The sequence below is a fragment of the Mus pahari genome, chromosome 6 (assembly GCF_900095145.1).
Source record: "Mus pahari chromosome 6, PAHARI_EIJ_v1.1, whole genome shotgun sequence".
NCBI lineage: Eukaryota > Metazoa > Chordata > Mammalia > Rodentia > Muridae > Mus > Mus pahari.
Genome location: NC_034595.1, coordinates 62,217,104 through 62,243,462, shown reverse-complemented (window position 1 = coordinate 62,243,462; position 26,359 = coordinate 62,217,104). Strand labels below are relative to the sequence as shown.

General features: G+C 42.7%; 1 protein-coding gene across 3 annotated transcripts in view; it reads right to left on the bottom strand.

The window, feature by feature from the left end:
• The window catches only part of Agbl4 (ATP/GTP binding protein like 4), a 1,180,502-nt gene that overhangs the window by 87,258 nt on the left and 1,066,885 nt on the right, over positions 1-26,359 (bottom strand). For all 3 annotated transcript variants that reach the window (XM_021199658.2, XM_021199659.1, XM_021199657.1), the window contains exon 9: positions 10,448-10,559. In XM_021199658.2, the coding sequence (XP_021055317.1) occupies positions 10,448-10,559 (112 nt within the window). The remainder of the gene's footprint in view (positions 1-10,447; positions 10,560-26,359) is intronic.

Here is a 26,359-nt window from a genome sequence, read left to right as displayed (position 1 = left end):
CCCTCCTCCCCTCTGTGTACATGCTCACTTCCATGCACACTTTTAGTATTCTCTTGTCTCTGCCTCCCATCCTGTCAAAGAAGCATTAGAACTATAGACATATGCAACTGCTCTTGGCATTGCTTGGATCCTGGAGATCTGAACTCAGGTAGTCTCGCTTGTCTCAAATGCTTATACCCACTGAGCTACCACCCTAGCCCCGCATTTATGCTTTACAATCCCATTCATGTGACAGTCCAGGTTTTAAAGAGAGGATTTCTTCATTGCTGACCTTTCTGCTTCCTCCTGCCCCTCTCTCAACATTCACTGAGGGCCTTCACTTTGTACTGAATGCCAGGGACACAGAAATGATTAAGGCACAAAGAGATCACAATTTATGGCGGACTGTGGGCTTCCGAGCTGTGGGAACTGGGAGAAAAGTACCTAGCTGAGAGCATAAAACAATGGCTAGGTTTCCTATATGGTCTTTACAAAGGTGTACATGTTTACTAGAACTTACAGGAAGCAGAGGAGATGACGGGAGATTCTCTGTATCCTGAGAACTGAGGCATAAGAGTTAAAGAGAACCCTCCAGAATCAGTTGTTTCCAATGAAACTGAGCAATTTGTATTCAGAGAGTTGATAACAGGTGCCTTGGGCCATTCAGGATGAAAGATGCAGCAGAGGCCCACTAGTTCCACAGGAATGTTATTCTGAAGTAAAAGTCATCTTTCCACCTTGCTTTCTGCCAAAGTGCCAAAGTTACAATCTACTTTGTTAAAAACAAACAAGCAATAGACTGATATTTTATCATAAGTGGGAGAAATCACCCTTTAAAGAATGATAGTTTCTTTTCAAATTCCTTAAACTTTCGTAAATTGTCTCAAACCATTGGAAAAAAACTCTAAAAATTTCATGAATCACATCTGTCTGTTTTCAGATTCCCTGAATGACATGTTATCTGTTTCAAGTTTTTATTACCATATTGAACCTTCCCCTCTGTGATTACTTCCTGATTTCCTGGGCCACATTTGAAGGAGTGGGAAAATACTTGAGTATATATAAGTGTGACCTATGGTAGTACTGTGAACACTGACTTGTCCCCTCCTGACACCTCTAGCAGCTGGCCACATTCTAGACACTCCTTTCCACTCTAGCCTGGGACAGTCATCTCTCTTCTTTCGAAAATGTTCTGTGTTCAACACATCAGGATCTTGTTGTACTGCTGGTGAGGTAAGTGGGCCAGTTGTTCTTTCCTGCTAGCAGAAGGGCATACTGAAGCTCAGGAAGCTAATGTCTACAGAGCTTCTGTGAGGAACACTTATAGACATTTATCAGGCTGGCCATCTCTGATGACAACTGGGACTTTTGAGGCTTGTAGAAGTTCTGTGTGACAGTGAGTGGATTGTGCAGTACAGTCAACAGGTAAATCCAAACTGACATTGACTTGTATCTGAAATGATCTCTTGGATATCATCCTCTGACCCCCTTATGATATATAGGTAGAGAATTAAAAGCCTGGCTTTGAGGGGTCACTTGCTTGAAAGCTGCAGACAAATGAGTAGTTCAGCTATACACTAAAAATCCCACAGAGTTTCATTAGCTCTACCTGGACACTAGGCTAACAACATCATAGACATGGGTCAGGAACAAAGGTGTGGAGATCCACTGTTCAGTTTCCAGAGGTTCTGAGGACCCAGTGAAGCTCAGATGTCTCAGGAATATGTTTTGTTTTGCTTTATTGGTTGTTTTGGTTTTTTTGGTCCTTTGGTTTTTGTTTGTTGTTATTGTTGTTGTTGTTCTTTTGGCTGTGATGTTGCCTTTTCCCAGGGAAGGATAAAATTTGCAGTGTGAGAGACAGAATCTTTTCACTTAAAATGCCATGGCTCCTCCTGTTCTTCTTACTTGGCCTATAAGTAGGGATGGGAGTGGGGACACTCTCAGTCTCTAAGGTAGGTTTGCCCCACTCCCCGACTAGGCAGCAGAGGTCTGGCATTGTGAACATAAAGGTACCCCAGGAGCAGGTACCATCCCAGGCCCTCCTTGTCTGCTGATCCAGAATCCTTTCTCACCCTAGAAACACTTCTCACGACCCATGGGCCACGCCTTTCCATTTTAGGTGAGTGATAAAGCAGAGGCTACGGCTATGTTTGCACTCAGAGCCTTTGTGGAATCATGTATATCCCTACACTTGCCTGTGTGTCTGCTTTATTTATCATGCATACACATGCACACACACACACACACACACACACACACACACACACATACATATACATATATATATATGTGTGTTTGTTTTATATTTTATGTATACTAATTTTCCTACATGTTTCTTTGTGGCATTCATATTTGTACTTTTGTTTATTTAATGGACCAGTGTGAATGAATGAGTGATGGTTCTATGTTTCTTATTTGACCATGTCACCAGCTTCTCTATCAAATAAGTGTGTTGTAGTTTGTTTGTTTATTTCTTTATTTATTTGACAGAAAGAGAGCAGCTTATCTGGAGGGTCCGGGAGGCACAGAGTAGAGAAGGAGCCACCCAGCCCTCCCTGGGTTGGTCTATTTTCAAAGCTGCTCCATGTTGTTATGGCAGCTAATTTTCCTTAAATGATTTAAGGAAACGGATCTGTCTAAAGAGCTCCAGCCAAGTTGTTATAGCAACGCCAGCAGTGGCTGAGGGGGCTTTTCTCTTCCAGAAAAAGGAAAAATCACCTTGGAGTGTAGAAACTGAGACACTGCTGGGGAAAAAAACAAAAACAAAAACAAAATAAAACAAAACAAAAGAAAAGAAAAACAAAGCAAACAAAACAAAACAAAATCCCACAGGTTTGGCTTTGGGACCAGGGGAGGGCTAAAGGGAAGCCATCCTCCACCCCCACTCCCAGCAGATCCTGGAGTGATCAGCACCTTCCTGGCCTTGCTGAAAGCAGGATCTGGGGGTCCTCCCTCTGCGCTATTGTAACAGTGAAGCAAGTAGCCTTTCCTCTTCCCTCATGGCCTGGGCTCCTTTGGTCCACTCTGCATACTGCGGCCCCAGTTAATTTTCTGAAACATCTATTTTTTATTCATTGGTTCATTCATCATTCAGCAGAATATTCTCTGCAGTGCCAGGTTCTGTGCTAGTCGTGAGGGCACAGAAAATGAGCAGAGCAGGCATGGCCTTGAACTGCCTGTGAGGGGACGCTGGCCTTGACGTGATAGGTAATAGGGAGTCACTGAAAGGTTCTGAGGGGAGGGAGGGAGACCTCCTTGGATTTCACTTTTAAAGTGAGCCTCTGTAGTTTCTTAACTGAGGAATTGAATAGCTGGAATTTGGACTCATTGATTTCTTTCTTGCCTCACCAGCTATTCAGCTCTCCCTCGACTGCTCCACTTCTCAAGATTGAGAGAGGCCATATGCTGGAATATTCCTGACAGGCTGTGTTTTATTCCATTGCTTTTAACTTTTTTTTTTTACAGCCACAATATTCAATTCAATTAAAAAAAAATCCTTGTTTAAAGAATGTTCCTCAATGAAGGAGCTAGAGAAAGTACCCAGGGAGCTGAAAGGGTCTGAAGCCCCATAGGAGGAACATCAATATGAACTAACCAGTACCCCCAGAGCTCCTTGGAACTATACCACCAATCAAAGAAAACATACGGTGGAACTTGTGGCTCTAGCTATATATGTAGCAGAGGATGGCCTAGTCGGTCATCAATGGGAGGAGAGGCCCTTAGTCCTGTGAAGGTTCTATGCCCCAATATAGGGGACTGCCAGGACCAGGAATGGAAGTGGGTGGGTTGGGGAGCAGGGGAGGGTAGAGGGGATAGGGAATTTTCAGAGAGCAAACTAGGAAAGGGGATAATATTTGAAATGTAAATAAAGAAAATATCTTTAAAAAAAAAGAAAGAAAGAAAAAAGAAAAAACTGAACTCTAAAAAAATAAAAAATAAAAAAAAATAAAGAATGTTCAATGCTTCAATTTTAGTTCTTTGGTCTGATGTGCAAACCTTGTGAGCTTCCTCAGACTGTCCCTCACCTGCCTCCAACAGAGGCTCACATGATAAATGTAGGCTAGCTCCAACAGCCAGCTCCCATCCCCCACCCCCTCCCTTACATTGTCTGGAATGCCTGCTCTTCCTCTTCTTTTCTAAAATCTCTTTACTCTTCATACTCACATGAAGTATTACACACTCTTAAAGCTCCAGTCTAAGTGTAGATTCCTCAAGCTGCCCTTGATACTGCCTACCTCCAGGCCCACTTGAAACATTTGCCCCAGGCCCAGGCTTCTACTGTACTGTGCTATGTTTCTTGTACCATACCCTCCTTAGTGTCTTGGTCTAGAAAGTCATAAGGATCTCTCCTTTCCATAACAAAAACCTTTCTGACTTGGAACTCCCCTTGCAACTTACCCACCAATTTCTATATGCCAGAAATTACCCAAGGTACTTGCTTATGCTAACACTGAGGAATAAGTGTTGTGGTTTTAGAGGAATCGATGCCTTTTAAAATTTAGTTTCATTACATAAAATGCTACTCAGGGTGTGCCTCATAGATAGATGTTAAATGTTAGCAGAGCTGCAGGTGGATGGTCCTAGAAAAATCACCTACAGATCGGCTCCCATCTGACCTTAAGGTCATAACTGGGTGTAGGTATCAGAGGAAGGCTTTGTACAAGAGTGGCTCTGGCTGTGTGGCTAATTATGTGACAGTCTTTGTCATATTGGTGTGTGTTCTAATAAAGTGAAACTCCCTTGGTTATGGGGATGAACTCTTGCCTGAACGTGGATGTCATTTCTAATGTCAATTACTTAGGAAGGGGACAAAGCTCCCAGACCAAAAAATCAGAATGGGAAAGAAATACCTGAATGGGTTCCCTTGGTCTTTACCTCACTAAAGGTACGAAAATGTTTAAGTAATACTCCTGAACAAGTTAGATCAGTAGGTAGGGACAAGTTGGGGACTGGGAAAACAAGGAACCTAGAGCCAAGAAGAGTCTTTGGTGGTCAGAGACAGTGAATCTCAATGACGGTTATGTAGGACGGTGTAGGCACTGAGTCTAAGGGTGGGGTAAGTCACTGAAGCTGATGTGAAGCCTGTGTATTCTAGGAAAGGCACTAGGTGATATCATCTCTGCTTCTATCCCTTGGGGTTTGGGATGATCTCAGCAATTGTTGCAGGTAAACTCAGCAAAGGGTTTGAGTCACCAGATCAGCGACTCAGAGTGCATACAAGATGATACTGGGTGGCTGTGGTAGACGAGGGTTTACACACCGAGGCTCTTCTTCTTCAGAGAAATCTAAAGCCAGGGAACAGAGGACCTAGGCTTACTCTGTCACTTGCTCTACATTTATGCTGAGCACCTGCTCACTCACAGTCAGAACTCTGCTGAACACTAGGGACACTGAGAAATTAGCCAGACTCTGCCCTCGGGGAACAACCAACCACAGCCTACAAACACAAGAGTCACCCTCTGCAGAGGGAACTACCACTGAAGCAGAACATGAAACACTTTGTATCTCAGCTTGAGGGTAGTCCTCTGGGTTAAACACACGTTTTTCAAGAGCATAATTTAATATCAAACTGCCATATCGGGTGGAGGGTTTAGTGAGCCTCAGGCTAGGAAAGCTGCTTCTGAAACCAAGGCCACCACTGACGCTAGGGCAGTAGGCTGTTAGGCTGTCATTGTCCACTGTAAAGGACATGGACCAGCTCCTTCCAGGGACTTAAGGCACAGATTGTACATTTCACTCCTACTTAACTTCCAACAGAGCACATCTAATGTCCTGTGTCACCTGTTAACTCTCTCCACACACTAAGTTTCCTGGAATTCCTGGGAAGGGTAGCTTATTTTCAGTGTGACCCAAGTCAAACTCTGGGCATCCCACAAACCTCTTCCTCTCCTATTGGCTACAATCAGCAGTTCTCATGAGTCCCTCCCTAATGTCTCTCATCGATCCCTCCTCTCTTTCCTCAGCCTACCAGCAGCAGGCTAATCAGTCATTCTCCCAACCCCTTAAAAGACATAGTCCTCCCCAAAGGGGTTCTTCTAAAACAAAAGTTCTGTCACTCCTCTGCTTAAACCCCCACAAAAATGAAGCCCACATTGCTCCCTGAGTCATATAGCTGACTCTGTTTTTCTGTCTACCTCCAGGTCAGTCTCCCAAGTTTGCTCCCAGTCCAGGCAGACGCAGTCTCTGGTGTTCTCTGCCCAGAAAGCTCTCCCCTCCCTGGGTATCTTCTTTTTTCATCAACCCAGTGTTGCCTTTTACACCCTCCATCTCTCATCATAAAAGCTACTTAGAACAACTACCTATGAAGCCTGTCTCCATGGAGCTGCAGTGGGGCATCTCCTCCAGCAGGAATATGGAGCAAATGACTGGCATCTGCACAGCAGTGGAGTAAGAGTGATGCTCTGATATCATGGTTCTGTTGATTCTCTGTGCAGAACTACCAGATGCAGGGGGGCTTAGAACCAAGCCTGGCTGGATCGAGTATACATACCTAATGGATCTCAACCCTCAGAAGGTTGGAACAGAAAGATTAAAAGTTTAAGACTGTGCCAATAAAGGAAGGAAGGAAAGAAGGAACGAAGGAAGGAAGTAGGGAACAAGGGAGGGAAGGAGGGAGGGAGAAAGGAAGGGAGGAAAAGAGGGAGGGAGGGGGAGGGAGGGGGAGGTAACAGTCAAGAGGAGAACAAGAAAATAGGAGCTTTTCTAATAGTTCATATAGTTCAGCATCTTGGCACCAAGAACTTACATGTATGTATAGGACACTAAAGGTTAGGAGCAAAAGTACATGCCATGGTGTTAGCACATATACTTCTGGACTCTGCAATGTTTGCAGCTAGACCCAAAAGTGCCTGTAGGTCTCATTCCAACTATGAACCCAAATCTGCCACACTTCAGTACTGTACTAGGTGGCACACATCAGTAGTGTTCTAGGTAACTTAGTAGGCTTTTGACAAAAGAGAATGTATAATTTATCATCCAAATCAGGGTATTTTTAAAAGTATCAAGGGCACTCTTAAAAACATTGTAAGACAGTCAGCAAAGCCAAGGCTTAGGACCATTCTGCTTTTACCCCACTTAGTGCTTATTTATTGTTGCTAAAGGACTCTGACATGATCAAAATATGCATTTACTTATTTAATGTCTATTTCCCTACTACATGGCAAAATTTAGAGTGTTCTCATTATCAGAAATACAATCACTGGAATATAGAACTGTGGTCTATAAATGTTTGTGGAAAGAAGGAAGAAAAGAACAGAGTCAAAGACTTAGCCTCAGATCTGCTCACAGCTCAAAGACCTGGTTGGCACCTTATGAACCCCTGAGCACAGAATAGCCAGGCTGTTCCCACACTTCAGAGTTAAGTGGTTCACCCCACAAAAAGGCAGTGAGGATGAAGTGAACAGAGAGGACAGTGTGGTATCAGGGGTCCTGTTGGGAGTTAGCTTGATTCTTTATTAACACCCTCATTTGGGGCAGAAAAGTATGGGCTTCTGGGAAGAAGGTAGCATATACTGTTGTCTTGGCAACCAAGCATACTTCCTGACAGCTAAACAGCTAATGACAAGTCAAGTGAATATGTGCCATTAGCAACGTCCTAATATCGATCGCTACAGTTCAGTTCTGCTTAAGCTATGTTTTAGAACACAAATGAATATCTAGTTATTTGTGAGCAAATTGATAGCTTCTAATGATGACAGCTATCACAGGATTGTCTCTTCCTCTTTAGTAATCTCAGCTGCTTTCCTTGGGTCCCTGTGATGGTTTGAATAAGAATGGCCCTCATAGTTTCATCAACATAAGTGTTTAGAGTAGTACTTTGAGGAGATGTGGCCTTGCTGAAGTAGGTGTGTCCTTGTTGGAAGAAATGTGTCACTGGGGGTGGGCTTTGAGCTTTCAGAAACCCAAGTTAGCCCCAGTGGCTCTCTCTTCTGGCTGCCTGTGGATCCAGAGGTAGAACTCTCAGCTACTTCTCCAGCACCATGTGTGCTGCCATGCTTGCTGCCAAGGTGAAAGTGGACTAAACCTCTGAAACTGTAAGCCAAGTCCCAATTCAATGTTTTCTTTTATCAGAATTGCCGTGATCATGGTGTCTTTTCACAGCAATACAACACTGACTAAAACAGTCTCTTTGCCTTCAGCTTCCTCCCCACTAGCTCTTTTCTTTGGATTCATCTAAAAAACCCTTTGTCCAGTGATCCCACTCTTTTGTATCCACTGACCCAGAATCCAGTTTTTCATGCCTTATTATGCCATCTTACCTACAGATGTAGCTTTGTATCTATAAACAATATTACATTGGCACAATAGAGTGTGTCATATTCAACTCAAACCAATTCAACAATAAGTTACTGAATATTTTTAATATCTAGATAGGGAAAACTAACTGTCCAGATATTCTCCTTGAGAAGGAGGTAGCAGCAGCAGAAGGCATGAAACTCTGCTGGGGACAGAACCAGCACAGAAGCCTGGAGAGAACTCTGCACAATGAGAAAAACACAGTGCAGCTCTCCTTTCTGAAAGGTATGGATATAGTACATCCTGGAGAATGCAAAGTAAAAAGGAAGGTGGATATACACAGCTGGCTTCCAACTGTGTCAAGGATGAGCTGGAGAAGGAAGATGCATACTAAAGTTGAGGCAGTTTAAGCCCTAACACAGAAAGTGGGTTAGCAAAGAGCCCAGGAAGGAAGTCACATCTAAAATCAAGAAAACGGTGGCTGGGGCCAATGGGATGGCTCAGTGGATAAAGGCACTTGCTCCCAAGTCTGAATTGGACTATCCAGCACCCAGATAGTAGAAGAAAGAACTGACTCATGAATATTATCCTCTGATCACTATGTGCATGCTGTGGCAAATGTCCATTTCCCCCCACCTACCCACACACAAATAGAGTAAATTGATTCTCTAAAAGAAAATGTTAGTTATAAAATCAAGGCAACAGTGTTGTACCTGAGGACAACTTTTGCACCGATCTTTGCTCTAATGTGTGAGTTTGTCTTTATGCTCATATTCATACCAGTCCCTCGTTGGATGCATTTTTATTGTCACCTTCAGCAGAGTAAGCAGAACAGCGCACTCGGGTGCGTCTCTGAATTACCCCAACTCTGGAAACTTGCTTTATCTATCACCATATCTGTCACTTGATATGCACTTAAGGGAACATCAAAGTCACAACCATCAAGGTTAGGAAAGACTTGGGTGTGATTTTACTGGAATTTCATCCAAACAATTGAGTCTCACTGATGCACCATTTCTAATAGTCCAGTTTTGCTTCCCATTTAGCACTTTCAGTAAGGGAAAGCTCCATCCTGAGGCAGCTGTAACTTGCTACAAAGTTCTGTTTCCCAGTGGCCTTGCCCAGGCATGTTATCACTCCTAAGCACAAAGGTAGGCTGTACCCTCTTGCTGATAGCTCTTCAGGATCAATGAATCTCATCTATCTCCTTCACTATGCTACAAATCCACACTATCTTCTCTGGTTTGTGCTGGCAACAACTTGCTTATCTGAGAAAACACAGTATGGATCTGTCTGTATGTTTCCCTTCTTTTTTCCAGAATAGTAGGCCCTCTTCTCCAGGACCAGAACCCCAACTCCCATCATATGGGCCACAACTCTGTGCCATCTGCATACACTCTTGCTTTCTTTGCTCCCCCCTCCCCCAACAATTGCTCATTGTCCTCCAAACTAGGACAGCTTTTAAGGACGGGAAAATGAGAGCAAGTGAAGGTAGAAGTGAAACTCCCCAGGAAGAAAATGTGATGGTTTGTATATTCTTGAACCAGGGAGTGGCACCGTTTGGAGGTATGGCCTTGTTGGAATAGGTATGTCACTGTGGGTGTGGGCTTAAGATCTCACCCTAGTTGCCTGAAAGTCAGTCTTCCACTAGACTGCCTTTGAACTCTCAGCTCCTCCTGCACCATGCCTGCCTGGATGCTGCCATGCTCCCACATTGATGATAATGGACTGAACCTCTAAACCTGTAAGCCAGCCCCAATTAAATGTTGTTTTTTTATAAGACTTGCCTTGGTGTTGGTTCACAGTAGTAAACCCCTGATTAAGATAACATGACAGCCATGTTCCCCTACATATGAAGTAAGCCATTTTGACACTCTTCACATATATTATATACCACTGGTATTCCACTGGATTCTCTATTTTCCTTCTACTAATTCAAGATGCAATTATTTGGCTTATCATCCAGGAAACTTGACAAGTGAATATGTGCTCCCATGTATTTCCATGGCTTCATGATACTACCACGTCCGAGCCAATATTTGAGTAGTGGAGAAAAGACAGGATTGGGAGAAGGTACTGGGTCTGTAAAATTCTGACACCTTCGTGCTTAGTATCTTCCTGATTTTGCTCATGTAACCCTAATTTAGAGCTGTCTGAGGATTTCCCCCATACAATCTTCCATTCCCAGATGTGGCCAGCAGCCAGTAGCTGCTGAGGACATCCTGCTACTCACTGGGTCATTGTACATCTTGATGATGAGCTGTTTCACTCCATGCAGGGTGGGATGGGCCCATGGAGAGGGATCCAGCCAGTGACGATTCAGGTCAAACCCCATCAGGGAGCACCTAGACAAATTCCAGACTGAGAGTCAGTACAGATGGGACAGGCTGAGCTTCCCACATACCCAGTACAGCTAAGAGAGGGGAAGCCACTTACCTATCACTTATTGTCTCCCAGAGAGAGTTGTAAGCAGTTTACTAGGATTTACTAAATTTGTGCTATAACATTTGAGGTCATTTATATTATAATTCCAAACTTATAGAGGAAAACACAGAATTACAAAAAGGTTCAAAAATATTCCCATAGCATAGTCCCACTTTGATCCTTATGGACACAGGCACATTACCCAGGGAAGGCAAAACAAATGATCAGGCCAGAACCACTGCCATCCCCAAGTGTCCCCATTATTCTTTTGTGTTTCATACCTACTGCCAATCTATTGTCTCCAAAATGTGCTGTCATTTTTTTATTACAACTATTGAAACCACCTGAGCTTGGTCTTCTTGCTTTCATCCTTAACTCCTTTCACTCCAATCTTTCTCACAATGGTCACATCTTCTTCTTACATAAGTCAGACCTCTCCTCTAGTGCAATGGCTCCTTGTTACCTAGGGCCTGATATCCCAGGTCTTTATAATAGACTATGGAGCCCCCATCATCTACCACATTAGCCTTCTTGGTGTCAGCTGTTTCAACCATCCTCTTGCTTGCTTTGTACCAGATACTGTCCCTCTTGTGTTCTTCCCGCACAGCAAGCACTTCCTTCCTTAAGGACAGGGCCAGGCTGCTACTTTGCCCAGATGCTTGTCTGGGTATCTGAGTGACTCACTGGCTTATTTTAGTCTTTGCTTCAGTGTCACCTAAAACATGATGCCTACCTAAACTACCTTCCCTAAACTCTCCCTTAATCATGCCACTGGGGCGCGTATAATTATGACCTTGGCTCTGCCTCTCCTCTTATTCCTTCATGTTTATTTAAGCCCTGTTTGAACTTGAGTAAGAGCACCTTCTCCATGTACTCTCTATGCTCCATACAGCATATGCCTTCTCCAGTACAGAACAGGCTACAGCACAACTTCCAAAACCATTGTGCTTGCTCACACTTCAAATAATTGCTGTGTCATTGTCCAGTCCACCGTGTTGGACCCAGAATGAGTTACTCTCATAGAGCTGACTATCTTGCCTTCTTATCAAGATTTGTCTGTGGCTAGCCATTGATTAGAAAATAAAATGTTGATCTTTGCAGGTCTTTATCCATGTTCACATGGCTATTATCCAAATCAGCGTACAGTGCCCATCCTTTTCCTTTCCTAGCATTCTGACCCTTTAGTATAAGTTTTAATAATTGTGTTCCCTCTCTATTTCCCATATGCAGTACAATTTTACCCTCAATTTGCTTATAAAATGTACATTCCCACCTATCATCCTTCTTGGTGAAATAATTAAAACTCCGTTGAAGACCATCCTGCCTTTTAAGATACTTGACAAAGAGATGGGAAGATGACAATAATAGTTTTATCCTATCCTTTAAAATAAGCACAAAGGGAGTATAACTAATGTTTATTATGCTCATACTTGGAAAGAAATGTGAAGAAAGGTCTCAGTAAGAAGAAGCCATGTGATATGGTTTGTTGAAGGAGTGAAATTTTTCCCAATGTTGAGGGCAGAAGGAAGTACATAAGCCAAAAGGGAATATTAAACCAGGATTTGAGGGCATCGAGGATTGTTTTCTTTGACTGATTCATAGCACGTGGTAAGGAGGTACTGATAGGGAATCCATAGAAGGAGGTGGGGGTGAAATGGGAAGAGCATTGAGTGCCTGGCAAGGATTTTACTTATAAATTGTCTCCTGTTGCTGTATTTAGATCAGCCAAGTGTTGATGTTGGCCTCTCTGATTACAAAGCAAAAAAAAGACAACCCTAACATTCCCCATCACCAATTCATGTCCTGAGAGCTAAGTACTTTACTAAGTACTAATGTTCTATGTAAATTAACCCTAATAACAGTCCTATGAGGGAGGTCTGGTATTATTGTTTAGTGACTAACTATAAAATCACTCTTAAGGACAATATTGTAGGGATTATGCAAGGAAAAGTATATAACACACATAGGTCCAAGTATCTCAAACTTGTGCTGTTGTTTCTATTGTACTTTGTTATTCTATAGTATGTTATTATGAGTGGGATGGATTACTGTCTTTGCAACCCAAAGGGAGTTGAGGTGGGTAACCATGGTCAAAGGAGACCTTTGATGTCTTCCTTCAGTCTAAGAATCGAGAAGATAAGAGTTCAAAACCATACTCTTAAGGGTAGTAGGTATTAGCCCATACTTTTGAGGAAATGCTCACCATTTAACCCTGTAATGAGATGAGGAATGGTGTGGGGTAAACTTGCTCACTCATATTGCAAGTTAGCAAGATGATGGTTGCACTGTGTCTCCCACTATAGAAGCCAGATATATCTACCCCCAAAAACATATTGTTGTTTTATGTGTATGTGTGTTTTGTCTGCATGTCTGTCTGTACACCACTTGCATACCTGGTGCCCATGAAGACCAGAACAGGGTGTCAGATCCCCTAAAACTAGAGTTATAAATGTTTGCAAGCCACTGTGTGGGTGCTGAGAGTTAAACTCGTATCTGGTGAAAGAAAATCCAGTGATCTTAAGGACTAGGATATCTTTTCAGCCTCTCTATTCCTTCTTGTTTGTGACCTAAAGCCAGGGAGGTGATGCAGCAGCAGGAGCAGCAGCAGCAGCAAAAGGGAACCCAGACTTGGGTAATAGCCACTTGGTGTCAGGATTTGGAGCTAGGTGGGAATGCTATATGCAGCAGAATAAGGGCACCTTAATCCTGTATTCTAGTGCTTTAACATCCCTCACCCCAAAGTTAAAAGTGTTGGAAAGTTAATCTTTGTGGTATTTGAAGGTTGGTCCTTTGGAAGGTAATTATGATTAAATGACATCATAGTATTAGAACATCATGGCAGCATTGCTGTTGTCTCACCAGACTTTTCACCCCCAGAGCTGTGAGCCAAACAACTGTGATTTTTAGTAAATCATCCAACCTTAGGTGTGCTATTATAGCAACAGAAAATAGACGAAGACATTACCCTTCAGAGCCATTCTGTTAACTCTTTTTCTTTCTTTTTTTTTTAATTTAAATTCATAAATTTAGTTATTTAGTTATTTAGTTATATCCCAAATGCTGGCACCCTCCAGTTCTCCCCTCACAGAATCCCTCCCCAAAACCTCCCTCTCCTTCTCCTCTGAAAGGGTGGAGTACCCCTAGGTATTCCTCTACCCTAGCGAATCAAATCTCTGCAAGATTAGGCACGTCCTCACCCAATGAGGCCAGACAAGGTCTTTTGGGGAACAGATACCACAGTCAGGCTACAGTTTTAGGAGAACCTCTGCTCCAGTTGTTGGGGGACCTATATGGAAACTGAGCTGCATATCTGCATATCTGCCTGGGGCCTCCTTCCAACCTGTGTATATTCTTTGGTTGGTGGCTCAGTCTCTGAGAGTTTCCAGGGGTCCATGGTAGTTGACTCGTCTTGTCTTCCTGGGGTTTCAAGCTGAACTCTAGCTTTTGTTTAGTGCTATAAGTCCTTCCCTGTATGTGCCTTTTCTGCTAAAGGAGTTGGAGACAGTGCTTATTACTTGGTCTGAATGTATTCCTAACCACCTGGCCTTTGGGGATAATTAATTGGAAATTCTAGGAATATCCTATATTACTATCCTCTGATTTCTAGTTACCAAGCAGATGTATGACCTGAGTGCTGTGCACACCAAGTTTTCTCAGCCCTTACTGAACATGTAATAATTTGGAAAGGAACACACCATTAGTAACAGTATTTAACTGTAACCCATTACTCTTCAGTGCTCTTTAGTTGTGTGCCTGTTCCCTGTTCTCAACAGGGTCACACACCAGCTTGCTCTAGGATACCCCTATGACCTAGAACCCACAGCGACCTACTCTAACCCACGGTAGACAGCTCTATTTGGATATTCTCCCAGTTACTTCTGTCATCAGGCTCAGCCCTGGCTCAGGAGCTACACAGAACAGAGAGGCTATATGGTGGAGTCTGGGGGCTTCGGGACTCAGCACTGGGTTTAAGTTTTGGCTGTCTGCCTTATCAGCTATAACCTTTACAAAATCTCTTTTTAAATATCCCTTTGAGCTTCTGTCTTATCATAGGTATAATGAGGATAATAACCCTGACCTTCTGGATTGTGTACATGAACTAATTTATACAAATGCCCCAGTAAAACCCCCAGTACTGGGTAAACTAGGATAAATGATGGCAAATTACAACAGTGGCCATGGTGATAATTGTAGCATCACTCACATGATCTAAACTTAAATGTTACCTCCTTAAGGAGAAATCTACACTCCCTACAAACATGAGGTAGCTGCTTTTTCTTTGCCTCTGCAGCAACATTACTTCTCTAGCAGGGTGAAATTACAAGACACAGTCAGTATTGGCTCTATTCTATTGGATCATCAATTGCCTGTGTTTTTGTGCCTGACAAGGAGCCTGTGTTTTGGTAAACACTGAAGAAAAAAATGATTGAATGAACATTTTCAATCATGTATGGTATACCTCTTAGGAATCCAGCCAATGTAGGCAGGCTCTTTTTCCAAGTAAGGGTATTAAGGGTCACACAAGACAAGCTATTTCACAGAAGCCAAACACTAATATTCTATAGGGCCAGCACTAGAATCCTGGTCCTGAGCCGTGTGGTCCTCTTCTTTACTGATGCTTCTTTCAGACTGTCTCTTTAATTTTAAAAAAGAGTTAGATTCAAAACTGAATAAAGGGGCTGGAGAGATAGCCCCAGAGTCAGGGACCTTGAAGGAAATAATTATTTCCAGTAAAATGTATTCAAGTTACAAAGATTTCTATTGTAGGAAATAAGTTTGCACCATCTGTTTCTTTTCTTTTCTTTTTTTTTGTTTTAATGTAAGCTTCTTTTTAAAATTTACATTTATTTGCTTGTGTGTGTGTGTGTGTGTGTGTGTGTGTGTGTGTGTGTGTGTATGAAAGAGAGACAGACAAANGTGTATGAAAGAGAGACAGACAAACAGAAAGGGAAATGTGAATGATGTGTGTGTGTGTGTGTGTGTGTGTGTGTGTGTGTGTGTGTGTGTGTGTGTCACAGCATGAATATGGAGGTCAGAGGACAACTTTGTGGAGTTAGTTTCCTTTGTGAAACTTTACATGTGTTCTGGGGATTGATTTTCAGGTTTATATATCAAGCAACTTTATGTTCTGAGCTACCTTGCTGACTGACATAATTTTTAAAGCTTGCAGATGGTTGCCACAGTCTTACCATTAATTATATGCATTTCTCAAGATTGGAGACTTTCATAGAACTCAAAAACAGTAGTCAAAGCACAAGAGAGTATCCCAGGTAGAAAGCATGGCCATGCAAAGCTAGGAAGGGGTGTCCTGCTGTGTCTCTGCTGGCTATAAGGGCTGGACAGCCACCGTTCATGGCTCAGACTCTTTTCTGAAAATAGAGTCTGTATATAGGGTGATGGAGAAGATGACTTCTCACTCCTCCAGTTGCCAGTTAAAAGTCAAAAGATGAAAATCCTGTCTTTTTGGTGCTCTTCTGAGCTAACTGAATGAAGGCAGTGATAATGTCCAAGTCCTTGGAGTGATGTCGCTCCCCAATCCAACATAATCTACTCTAAGTGTCATGGAGTTTCAATATACGTATTGAATGAGTGAAAGGATTCATAAGTGCATGAACGAATGCTCTGCAGGTCTATAAATAGGCCTAGGCAATTTCTTACATGGAGTCATGAGCACTATAGCAGTGCTTCAGTCAGTCAGTGATGGACTTCACTGCTGCCTTTGTTTGTACAAGTACACTCTAGAGGGCTTGCACTCTGGCAAAATCACCTAACACATTTCTCAGACCAGATTCTTCTTCTGAAGTCATAAATTGACCATAGTTTGAATACAGGTGTCTGCTAAACAGTGAACACAACCACAGCAGTCAAGTGAGGTAGGTATTAGTTATCCTTGTTTATAAGCAAGGAAAGGAAAATCCAAGAAGGGTTTGACCTTGAGAAGGTCACTTGATGACTAGGATATAGAGCTGGATTCAAACCAGATCTTGTTGATGCCACATAGCCCACAGCCTGGTTTTGAGGTCCCACTATCTATCTGTGTGAGACTATGTGATCTATGCAAGGAACACTGTGCTGCTCATTCATCTCTTCTTGTCCTTCTCACTTCGTTCTTTGTCCAACAGCAGAAACACACAGGTTCTAAAGAAAGTCACACAAGCAGCAAATAAATAGTTCCATCTTGGGAATGGCACTGCACCTCCTTTTTGCAATGATGACAGCCAGAACAAGCAATGATTTCAATTCCCCTCTTTATGATTTTCTTTGCATTTCTTTGAAAAGATAGAGAAAAAAAGCAGCATAGTGGCTCCAATCAGTCTTCTGAATGCCATGAGGCTGCATACTCCTGGGAGCATTGACATTGACAAGCAAAGATGTATGGGACATGATCGCAATTGTCCCCCAAACACAGCAGTTTTTCAGCATAACCAATGAGTTGTATTGGATTAAGTATATTTGCACCAAAAGCAAAATAAATATTGCTTTATTTATTGCCACAAAAGGTTGAGATTCAATTGCCCTTGGCCTAAGGCAACTTCTAGCTCTATTGATTGGTCAGTATCAGAATGCCAGACAATCTGTCATCAACAGCCCCTGAAAAGTGCTTAGCAAGGGGGCTACAGATAAATGCAGTGCCCTTTGTGCAAAACAAGAAGAATCATAACACATCCACTTATCATCACACCAAGGTATTACAGGATTTTCCTCCCATCTCCTCAGAGATTCTCACTGTGATCAGGATGGTGGTGCGGGATAGGTTCATGTCAACTCCGCACATGATAAAGTTGGCTGAGAGAAGGGAACCTCAATGAAGAAAATGTCTCCATAAGACTGGGCTATAGGCAAACCTGCCTACATTTGCTTGATTAGTAATTGATGGAGAGGACCCATCCAATCATGGCAATGCCATCCCTGGGTTGGTGGTCCTGGGTTTGATAAGAAATCAGGCAGGGAAGCCATAGGGAGCAAGTCAATAAGGAGCACCTCTCCATGGCTTCTGTATCATCTCCTGTCTCCAGGCTCCTGCCCTGTTTAAATTCCTGCCCTAACTTCCTTCAGTGATGAACAGTGAGTGCTGAGGAAGTATAAGCTAAATTAACCCCTTTCCTCCTCAACTTGCTTTTTTGTGCATGGAGTTTCATCACAGCAACAGAAACCCCAACTAAGACAATAGTGGAGACTTCAGAATCTTCTAAAGATAGCTAAGAACATGGCTTTCAAAATCAGAAAGATGTAGGTTGAAGTCCTAGGTTTTCCACTAAGTAGCTTTGTGACTTTACACACATTCATCTGTTTGTTAGAGCACCCTCAAAAAGCTAGAAGGAGAGGGAATGTACTTCACTTCACTGAGTCACTGCTCTGCTAGCAGTCTCCACACAACTGATGCTCAGAGGAGCCCATAAGTAGATGCTCAGATGGCTAAGGAGTTTATCCACAGTCCAACAAGGACAATTAACAACAACAGGATTTGAACCCAGTCCACCAGCTCCAAAATTTTAGTCCTCAGCTGTCATTTGACTCTTTTGAAGCAGTTTTGGGAGTCAGGGTAGATCCTAATAGACTGTCTCCCAGGTGAAAGGATAACAGTGAACTCAACAGTCTTATTTTAATGCATCTTCATTAATTCTTTGAGAATTTTGCATTCTGTATTTTGATCATATATGTCCTGCTTCCCTTCTTAACTCCCCCCATTCCACCCTTATCTCCTCTCTCCACTTCGACTTCATGTTTTCGTCTTACACCTGCCATGTTGTTTGAAAATGGGCAAACTAAGTTCCAAATAAGAAACTAGTGTGAAGATATTTGTATCTGAATTGTTAAAAGGCCTTCCTCCCAGCCTGACAAGGTACAAACTCAAGTCTCTTTACGCGGACTTTGTACAAAAATCTTGACACTTTAGTAAGACTTTGAACTGGGAGTCGAGTCTCAGCCTCCCTGACACGAAGCTTTGTGCAGTGTACAAACAGCATATCCATGTGAATCCTCACCCTCCACTGCTTAGTAGCAAAACCAGAACTCTGACTTCTTGCCTCTGAGTTGGGGGAGGGCCCTCGTTCTTCAACAGTGGCCTTGTTATCAAAGTAATCTGGAAGAAGCGGCTGCTGAGATAATATCTGAGAAAAGGGATCCTTTCCAACCCCAGGCTTTCAGGGGCCTTTTCTTCCTACCACTTATTCCTAGTAGACAAGGAAGACTTTTGCTTTAGGGCATTGCAGAATGGTATCCTCCAAGCATAACAGCGTCATCGTCATCATCAGAGTGGTTGCGACTTCTTGTAAGAGACCAGCAAAATTGTATCTGTTGGTGTTTCCTCATAGGAAGAAGTCATTACACCCTTACCTGAGATTTCATCCACTACCTCCTGAACCACTCTGCCAGCTATCTGTAGTTCTGTTCCCACTACATGTGATCTCGTGGTCTCAGAATGTAGCAGAGTACAGACTGTAGAAGTTTCCCCAGATGGAGGATTCTATCTTCACAGACATGAGGAAGTCATTATCCATAATAGAATGAGACGTCTTGGTGGATCTTCTGTTTCGGTTGACCTTGATGGAATCATTACATTGATCAGTCTTCAGTGCCTTATTGGTGGAATGGGCTCTGTTTACATCTCCGCAGGCAAAGTTCATGCAAGAACATAACTCTTCTTTTCCTGTATAGAGAATGGTTCTCTCTTCCCCTCTCCTGTCTCCTGTTTGGAAGCAGAACATTCTGGGCTCCAGGGATTTTCCAGCATTGCAACCTAACACACCCTCAGAGCTAGTCACCACCTATAAGAACTCAAAATTCTATCAAATGTTATCCGTAACCTCACAGACAGGGAGCCTGGAGACAAGAGTGAAGATGGGATTTTGCAAGGTCATGGGCTATGTGGTATTAGGTTTGAAAGTTTACTTCAGAATCAAGGGGACAGCTTTCTCTCCATAAAAACACTGATAAAGGGTTTACTCCTTTTTTTCAATCCTGAGGGGTGACATTATCTTAAGAAACTCACCCTAGGAATTGAATTGAAACTAGGAATTGGCTACTGCAATTTCCTAGGTGAAATGGGAAAGAAGAAACATGAGGAGGAAGATATCCTTCATGTCTTTCCCATATATGAGCTGGCAAGTTCCTCATCTAACTGCTCTAAGGACCTGGAATCCAAGTATGGACATAGGAGCTGTGTTGTATGAGAAAATATTAGTTTGTCTATTATCTTTGTGGTTAGACTGTTCCTGAACAGGAAACTGAGGATTTTCTATCCTCAGAGGGTTGCTGTGAGGATCAAATGGCATGGTGCCTATAAGATGCTAAGGACATCTAGTTTGAGGTATGTGTTACACACCTATTAGCAGTTTTCAAGGTCTGATGTTTAGGGTCCTGTACAGTCTGGTCCTCATTTCTTACCCTGTGCCACAAATCTGTACACCATGCAAGGTAAGCTAATTGCAGAAAGGAGGCCTTGATATGATAACTGATAAAATTCCCATTGAGTCTCAAGGCTTAATAAGCTTGAACTGGTCCTGAGCTTCTACTGTCCTCCCAGCTGATGCCTTTTGCATGGTATATGAACTGCCCAGTATATAGAGGTCACAGCCTTAAAAATGTATACAGCCCACAGGTCATTCATAGAGGGTCTTTATTCATTTAAGGCCCCAGGGGCCTGTATCAGAGTCATGGCTCCTAGTAAGTGCCCGGGTTTTATTCCTTGATTGCTAGTAATCTCCAGGGACCATATGCAGGAGACATAACTCCTCTTTGTGTATCAGCTTTCTTCTCTGCAGTGAGATAGAAGACAGGGATCTCCTTCCTTGGTTTAGGGCAGTTTTGGGTGTTACACCCCCTCCCTAACACACACTTTTCTCAATCTCAACAGTGACTCTCATTCCCTGCAGCAAAGGAAAGATTCTTCCTTTCTACCCCATTGCTACTACTTCCTGTGGGAAGGGATGAACTTGTCTGATTGGCCAACTCAAATAACTGAGCCTGTTTGGCCTAGCCTCCTCAGGAGTGTTTGGCATTTTGTTTTGAGTTTGGCATTGTCTTGAGTTTGCTTTCTTTTGTGTGGTTCTGGGGACTGAACCTGGGCATGGTAGGCAAGTGTTCTACCACCAAACTCTACTTTTAGTCCTTGGCATATTTTATTTTGGAAGTTTTTGGTTTTTGGATAGGAATATGGAGCCATGCAGAAAAGTTCCACATTGACCTGCTCTTCACCACATGATGTGCTTTCTGGAAAGTGTTCACTTTCTCCTATAATGTGGCTTATGGGATGTTGAATTTTGGGGTGAACCAAATAGAAGCCAGTTTGGTCCATGGATGTAGACCATGTCTTTGAAATTCTGCCTTCATCAGCAATAGAACTAGCATTTCTATCTCTGCCTTTCTTACACATTAAGCAGTAAGATGAGAATGAAGGCAGAAGCCTGTTACCTATCATCTCTTTAACTTCAATGGCATGAGGCACAGCAGACACAGACGACAACAGCGTCTGACAGCTCTGTTGGTTCAACCAATGCACCACACTACTATCAACACTGTTTACTGTTATTCCTTCAGAGTATGTTACTGCTCCCTTCCTCTGGCCAATGCTTACTCACCATTCAAGACTCGTTCTACACATGATGTTCTTCAGGACATCTCCCTGACTGCCTCCTTCCTACATTCCTGCAGGAGTTAAAGTGTGGGAATGTGATTTCTCAGCCCAGAATGGGCCAAGCCTACTACTTTACATTCCTAGTGCTTGATAGCAAAGATGTGCTTGGTGAAGAAGTAAGAGAAGAAGAAAGGAAGAAAGGGAGGGAGGAGAGAGGGAAAAGGGAAGGAAAAAGAGAGGGGGAGGGAAAGGAGGAAGGAAGGGGGAGGGAGGAGAGAGGGAGGAGGGAAAGTAGATGCAACAGAGGTAGGGGAGCAGTGGAAAAAAACAGAAGCAGAGAAAAGAACAAATGTATCAGGAAGGCTTCTTTAGCAGATGCAGAGTGCTGGCAAAGGCCACATCTCAGCAAGAATAGGCAGCTGAATGCCCTTGGAAAGAAGAGAAGATGTGGGAGTGAAGAACATGGAAGGATGCTTAGTGATACTAGTTCAGGAGAAACATCTCAGGTACCTTCTGATGGTCATTGTGCACCACGAAAAGATTTTACGTTGAGATATTGTGTTAGGTAAGCAGCGGTTTGGAGACTAAGACCAGAAATGATGACATACCTGACTTCATCCCATTGATTTGCTCCTCTAGATTCCCCAGCTACCAATTCTCGGTAGCTACTACCCCAGAGACTGGTCTTTACTGTAGGATCAATTATTAAAACCAACCTTTTATCAACTCCAACTTCTAAATGTGATCTGGCTGCTTGCAGGACAGAGAGAGGAGCTGCCTCCACAGACATCTAGCCATCTGGCCTTTTCTGAGAAACCTGGCTGGGAAGCTCATTTGAATAATTGGTTTTGGCGTTGTACACTTGTGGGTTAGACACTCAATTATACCAAGGGCCCAAGTGTCCTTTCAGTCTCCATAAAATCATCACTCAGGTTACATAAATCAGGAGAGTTTCTGGGAGATAAGGGTCTGTCTGGCCTTGGCCTTTGCTCTGGTTGCTTCTGAAGTATGTGACTCTTATGACCTTCAATGGGCTATTTACTTTCTCTATGACTTATGTATTATAACTCCTACCCTGTCTCTTCCACAGGCTTCTCAAAAGGCTCTATGAAAAGATGGGCAAGTTGTGACTCAACCAAATAAATGAAAGGGGATGGACTTAAGTAAAATTTGGGTAAAGGAAAACTCAATGCAGAAGAGTCAAGTGTATATGGGCTCTGTCAGGAATGTGAGCCCTAGAATGAGGTTGTGATAGACCCGTTCCAGCCCTATTCCGCAAAGTAGATCAGTGTGCTAGAGGGAGTTAGATATTGTTCCTCAGTTTCCTTGTCTGTCAATAGGAAATAATGGTTCAGTTGTGCTAAAGAATAAATGCAAAATTCTTGGAATAGCACCAGGTCTGGAAGAAGTAGTCCATGTCAGCTACCATCATTAGCACCATTATCACCTTCATTCAGTCCTAGACACCATGTCTCAAAGACAGATGATTACAAACATCTGGAATATGTTTAGAGGACAGCAGGGAGGACAGGGTATGAGACTACATACGAGTTGAAAGGTTCTGAGCACATCAACCTATAGAGCAGGAACTGGCATTGGTGAGAAAGGAGAAAAAGCAAAGACAGACAATCTTTAAACAACTGAATGGCTGCTGTGTAGAAACACAGAAGGCAGAGACAGATAACCTGACTAGGAAGTCGTCTCTAACAGGCAGAGGGAGTACTGGTATAGCTGATGCTTTAGAATGTGGGGAGTCACTGTGTCAGATTCCAGTCAGGGGGTCATGCCAGTAGCCCTCAAAAATATTTTGGAGGGGGGAAGGAAAGGGGATAACATTTGAAATGTAAATAAAGAAAATCCCCCCCCCCCAAAAAAAAGGTGCTGCTGAGGGATCCTGTGCTGGGCAAGGTGCTGCACCAGATATTTTGTTTATGATGCTGTAAGATAGGAAAGGCAGCAGACACAGGGGAAGAGGAGCTGGCAGATCTCTCATTGGCCTTGCTATAGAGCACTGTTTTACATTTCTAACTCAATGGAAAAAGTGAAGTTTTGATATTGACAGAGAACAAATAGAACATGAATGTTATTTTATAATCTATACAGTTGACTTTATGTTCCATCCTATTTGGACAGCTTAAAATGACATTAATTCCTTCTCTAGATTCTGAGATGCAAGAGGCAGAGCAGTTACAATGTCTGTCTGTCTGTCTGTCTGTCTGTCTGTCTGTCTGTCTTTTTTCTGTGTTAGAAATACTTTTCCTGGCATTTCAATCTCACTATAGTTAATGCTGTTTTGCTGTTATCCTTAGTATCCTTTTGTGTCTGTTGAATCTTAAGATTCCCGCATACTTAACATTGTTTTTACCTGTGCATATATGAGCATATATGACTTTATTATTTGTATCATATGTTTGCAGGAGCCTATGGAGGTTATAAAGTGTCAAATCCCTTAGAACTGGAGTTACAGGTGGTTGTAAGCCATCATGTGGGTGCTGGGAATCAAATCCAGGTCCTCTGTAAGAGCACTGAGCACTCTTAAGTGCTGAGCCACCTCTCCAGTCCCAGGTCCCCCATTCTTTAAAAACCTTCCCTTGTCATCCCTAATCAGAAAGAAGGGGGGCTCTCAGCTTTAAGAGACAGTATAGTACAAGGTCAAAGATGAAGGGCTGTTCTCCTGCATACACTAATGTGGGTGACCTTTTATGCCAGGGAACCTAGGACAGATTCTTTAGTACCTCTGTAGCCCATTGCTCTCCTGTGTTTAAAATGGGGCTGTCATATCAACTCCCTCCCTTCTGCTTTCTCAAGAACCAGTGAAGGGCACTAACACCCAGAAAGTCCTCAACAAACCTAAATGAGATTGGATATAATGTACTGAAGCATCTGTGCTACAGTAGAATTTCCAGGGCCAAGAGACATACTGACCCCAAGCCTTTGCAACTCCTATAGCATCTAGTTCTGCCTCAGGATGTGCAGTAGGTCTGGGGCATAAAGCAGAACCATTTCTGTACCACCCAGAGAGGCCTGCTCTATCACCACCTCCATACTCCTAAGACTCACTGAGGTCTTCAGAAGATGAGAAATTTCACAGCATCCTGCTATCTTTTGGGTAACTGCGTATTTTATGATGACTAATAGGCAATTACTATGGTAATATTGCAATTCAGCATGTGTGAGGTTTGGGAAATGAGAAATTATGGGTAACTACTTTGGACTCATTTCTATGGTAACAAAAAGTAATTGTCATTAAATACCAGTTATTCTGAGGCTGTACCTGGTAATTATAGATTTTTATGCCCAGAAACATAAATAAAACCAATAAATTTATTCCGAGGTCTATGACTGTTTACTTATATGTGGCTCTATGGAATACACAATGACAAACACCTAATTAAGAAATGCAAACCCAACACAGAATTTCATTGTCACATGGAGATGGAAGGTCTGTTTTTCAGAGGGAAGGCATTACCAATTGGGAAATACAGCAGGGTGCAGGGGTGGGTAGGGCTGCCTTTCCTGTAGAGGATGCTATGAGAATGGAGGAGGTGACAAGGAGAGGGGGCAGGTCTCTCAGTCTGCATGGAAACTCTTGTTTTCTGCAACTCACTGACAATTGCTTACTGATTCTAAGCAGATCTGCCAAGGTCCCCAATCTCAATGGTCTGACAGCTCCTCTCAGCTCCTTGGCTCTATGATGCTGGAAGTTACAGTACCTATCCCTCAAGACATGAATTACCAGATACTTTTAGAATTCTTTGAAAACATCCCTATTGCAAAATCAATAGTCATGCTGTTTGTTTTTAATGTGATAAAATATAATATAACATAAAGTTTCCCATATTGACCACAGTAAGCATGTAGTTGCATGGCATTAAGCACCCATGATGTGTTGCTATCAGCCCTATCACCCATCGCTGCTGAAACTCTAGACCTGTAAACCTGTACACAGTGACTTCTTCTCCCCTCACCCAGAGAACTATCATAGTGCTTTCTGTCTCTGTGATTTGAGTGACTCCCTGAACTAAGAAGGCCCTCTACCTTCTTAGGCTCAGTCTCCCATTTCCTGTAGTGGATATAGTAAAAACTGACTTTTATTTCTCAAACTGTTGTACTGATCAAATGTCTTTAAAAGTACTGGCCTCTACAAGATAACAAAGTGGGTCCAAGAATCTGTTAGGTCCTAACAGCAGCTCGTCCTGTGAAACCAGAAGAGCATTCATGTCAAAACACAATGCGATTAAACAGTTGGGGTTGGAGGCTGACAGCTTCTGGCCATAGTTCCTCTCTTCTGGATTTTAGCTTTGTGTTGCAGCACAATCATTACATGCCACTGCTTAGTTTATTTGTTCATTCAGAAAATGGAGATAAAGGGCCCATTCTGGGTCAGCTACTGTGGCAGGCTTGACAGAGAACAAGGCAGACAAAGTCCTGACAATAGGTTTACAGTGTGGAAGTGGAGACAACATTAGAAAAAGTCACATATATACATGATTACAAATCAGGTCAGGACAATCCAAGGTGCTATGAAAGCATGCGGTGGGGAGCCCACTATCTATTACAGGTGCTGGGAAGTCCTTTTTTGTGAATGAGCTGGAGTCCTAACATCTGCAGTGGGAAAGGGGAAGTGGAATGGAGTGTTGTGTGCATACTTACCCCATGCCTTTATTATACACAATAACGGTTATGTATTGTCTTATCATCTGGTATAACAATTGTAAGAGCTGCTGTGGGATACACGGTAGTCACTGCAGATCGTGATATAAATTCTAATACAGGCTGCATATACTCTTAGCACAGCTATAGTCTGGAACCATGCACAGTGACCTAGCTAGTAGACCCTTCTGCTCTTTACCATAATGAATATTCCCAGAATAGTATAGCAGCCATCTGCTGCTGTTATGTTCTGGGGTAGAGTATGTGTTCTCTTCTCTTCTCTTCTCTTCTCTTCTCTTCTCTTCTCTTCTCTTCTCTTCTCTTCTCTTCTCTTCTCTTCTCTTGTATTCATCATCTCTCTTCTCTTCTTCTTCTTCTTCTTCTTCTTCTTCTTCTTCTTCTTTTCTTCTTCTTCTTCTTCTTCTTCTTCTTCTTCTTCTTCTTCTTCTTCTTCTTCTTCTTCTTCTTCTTCTTCTTTTCTTCTTCTTCTTC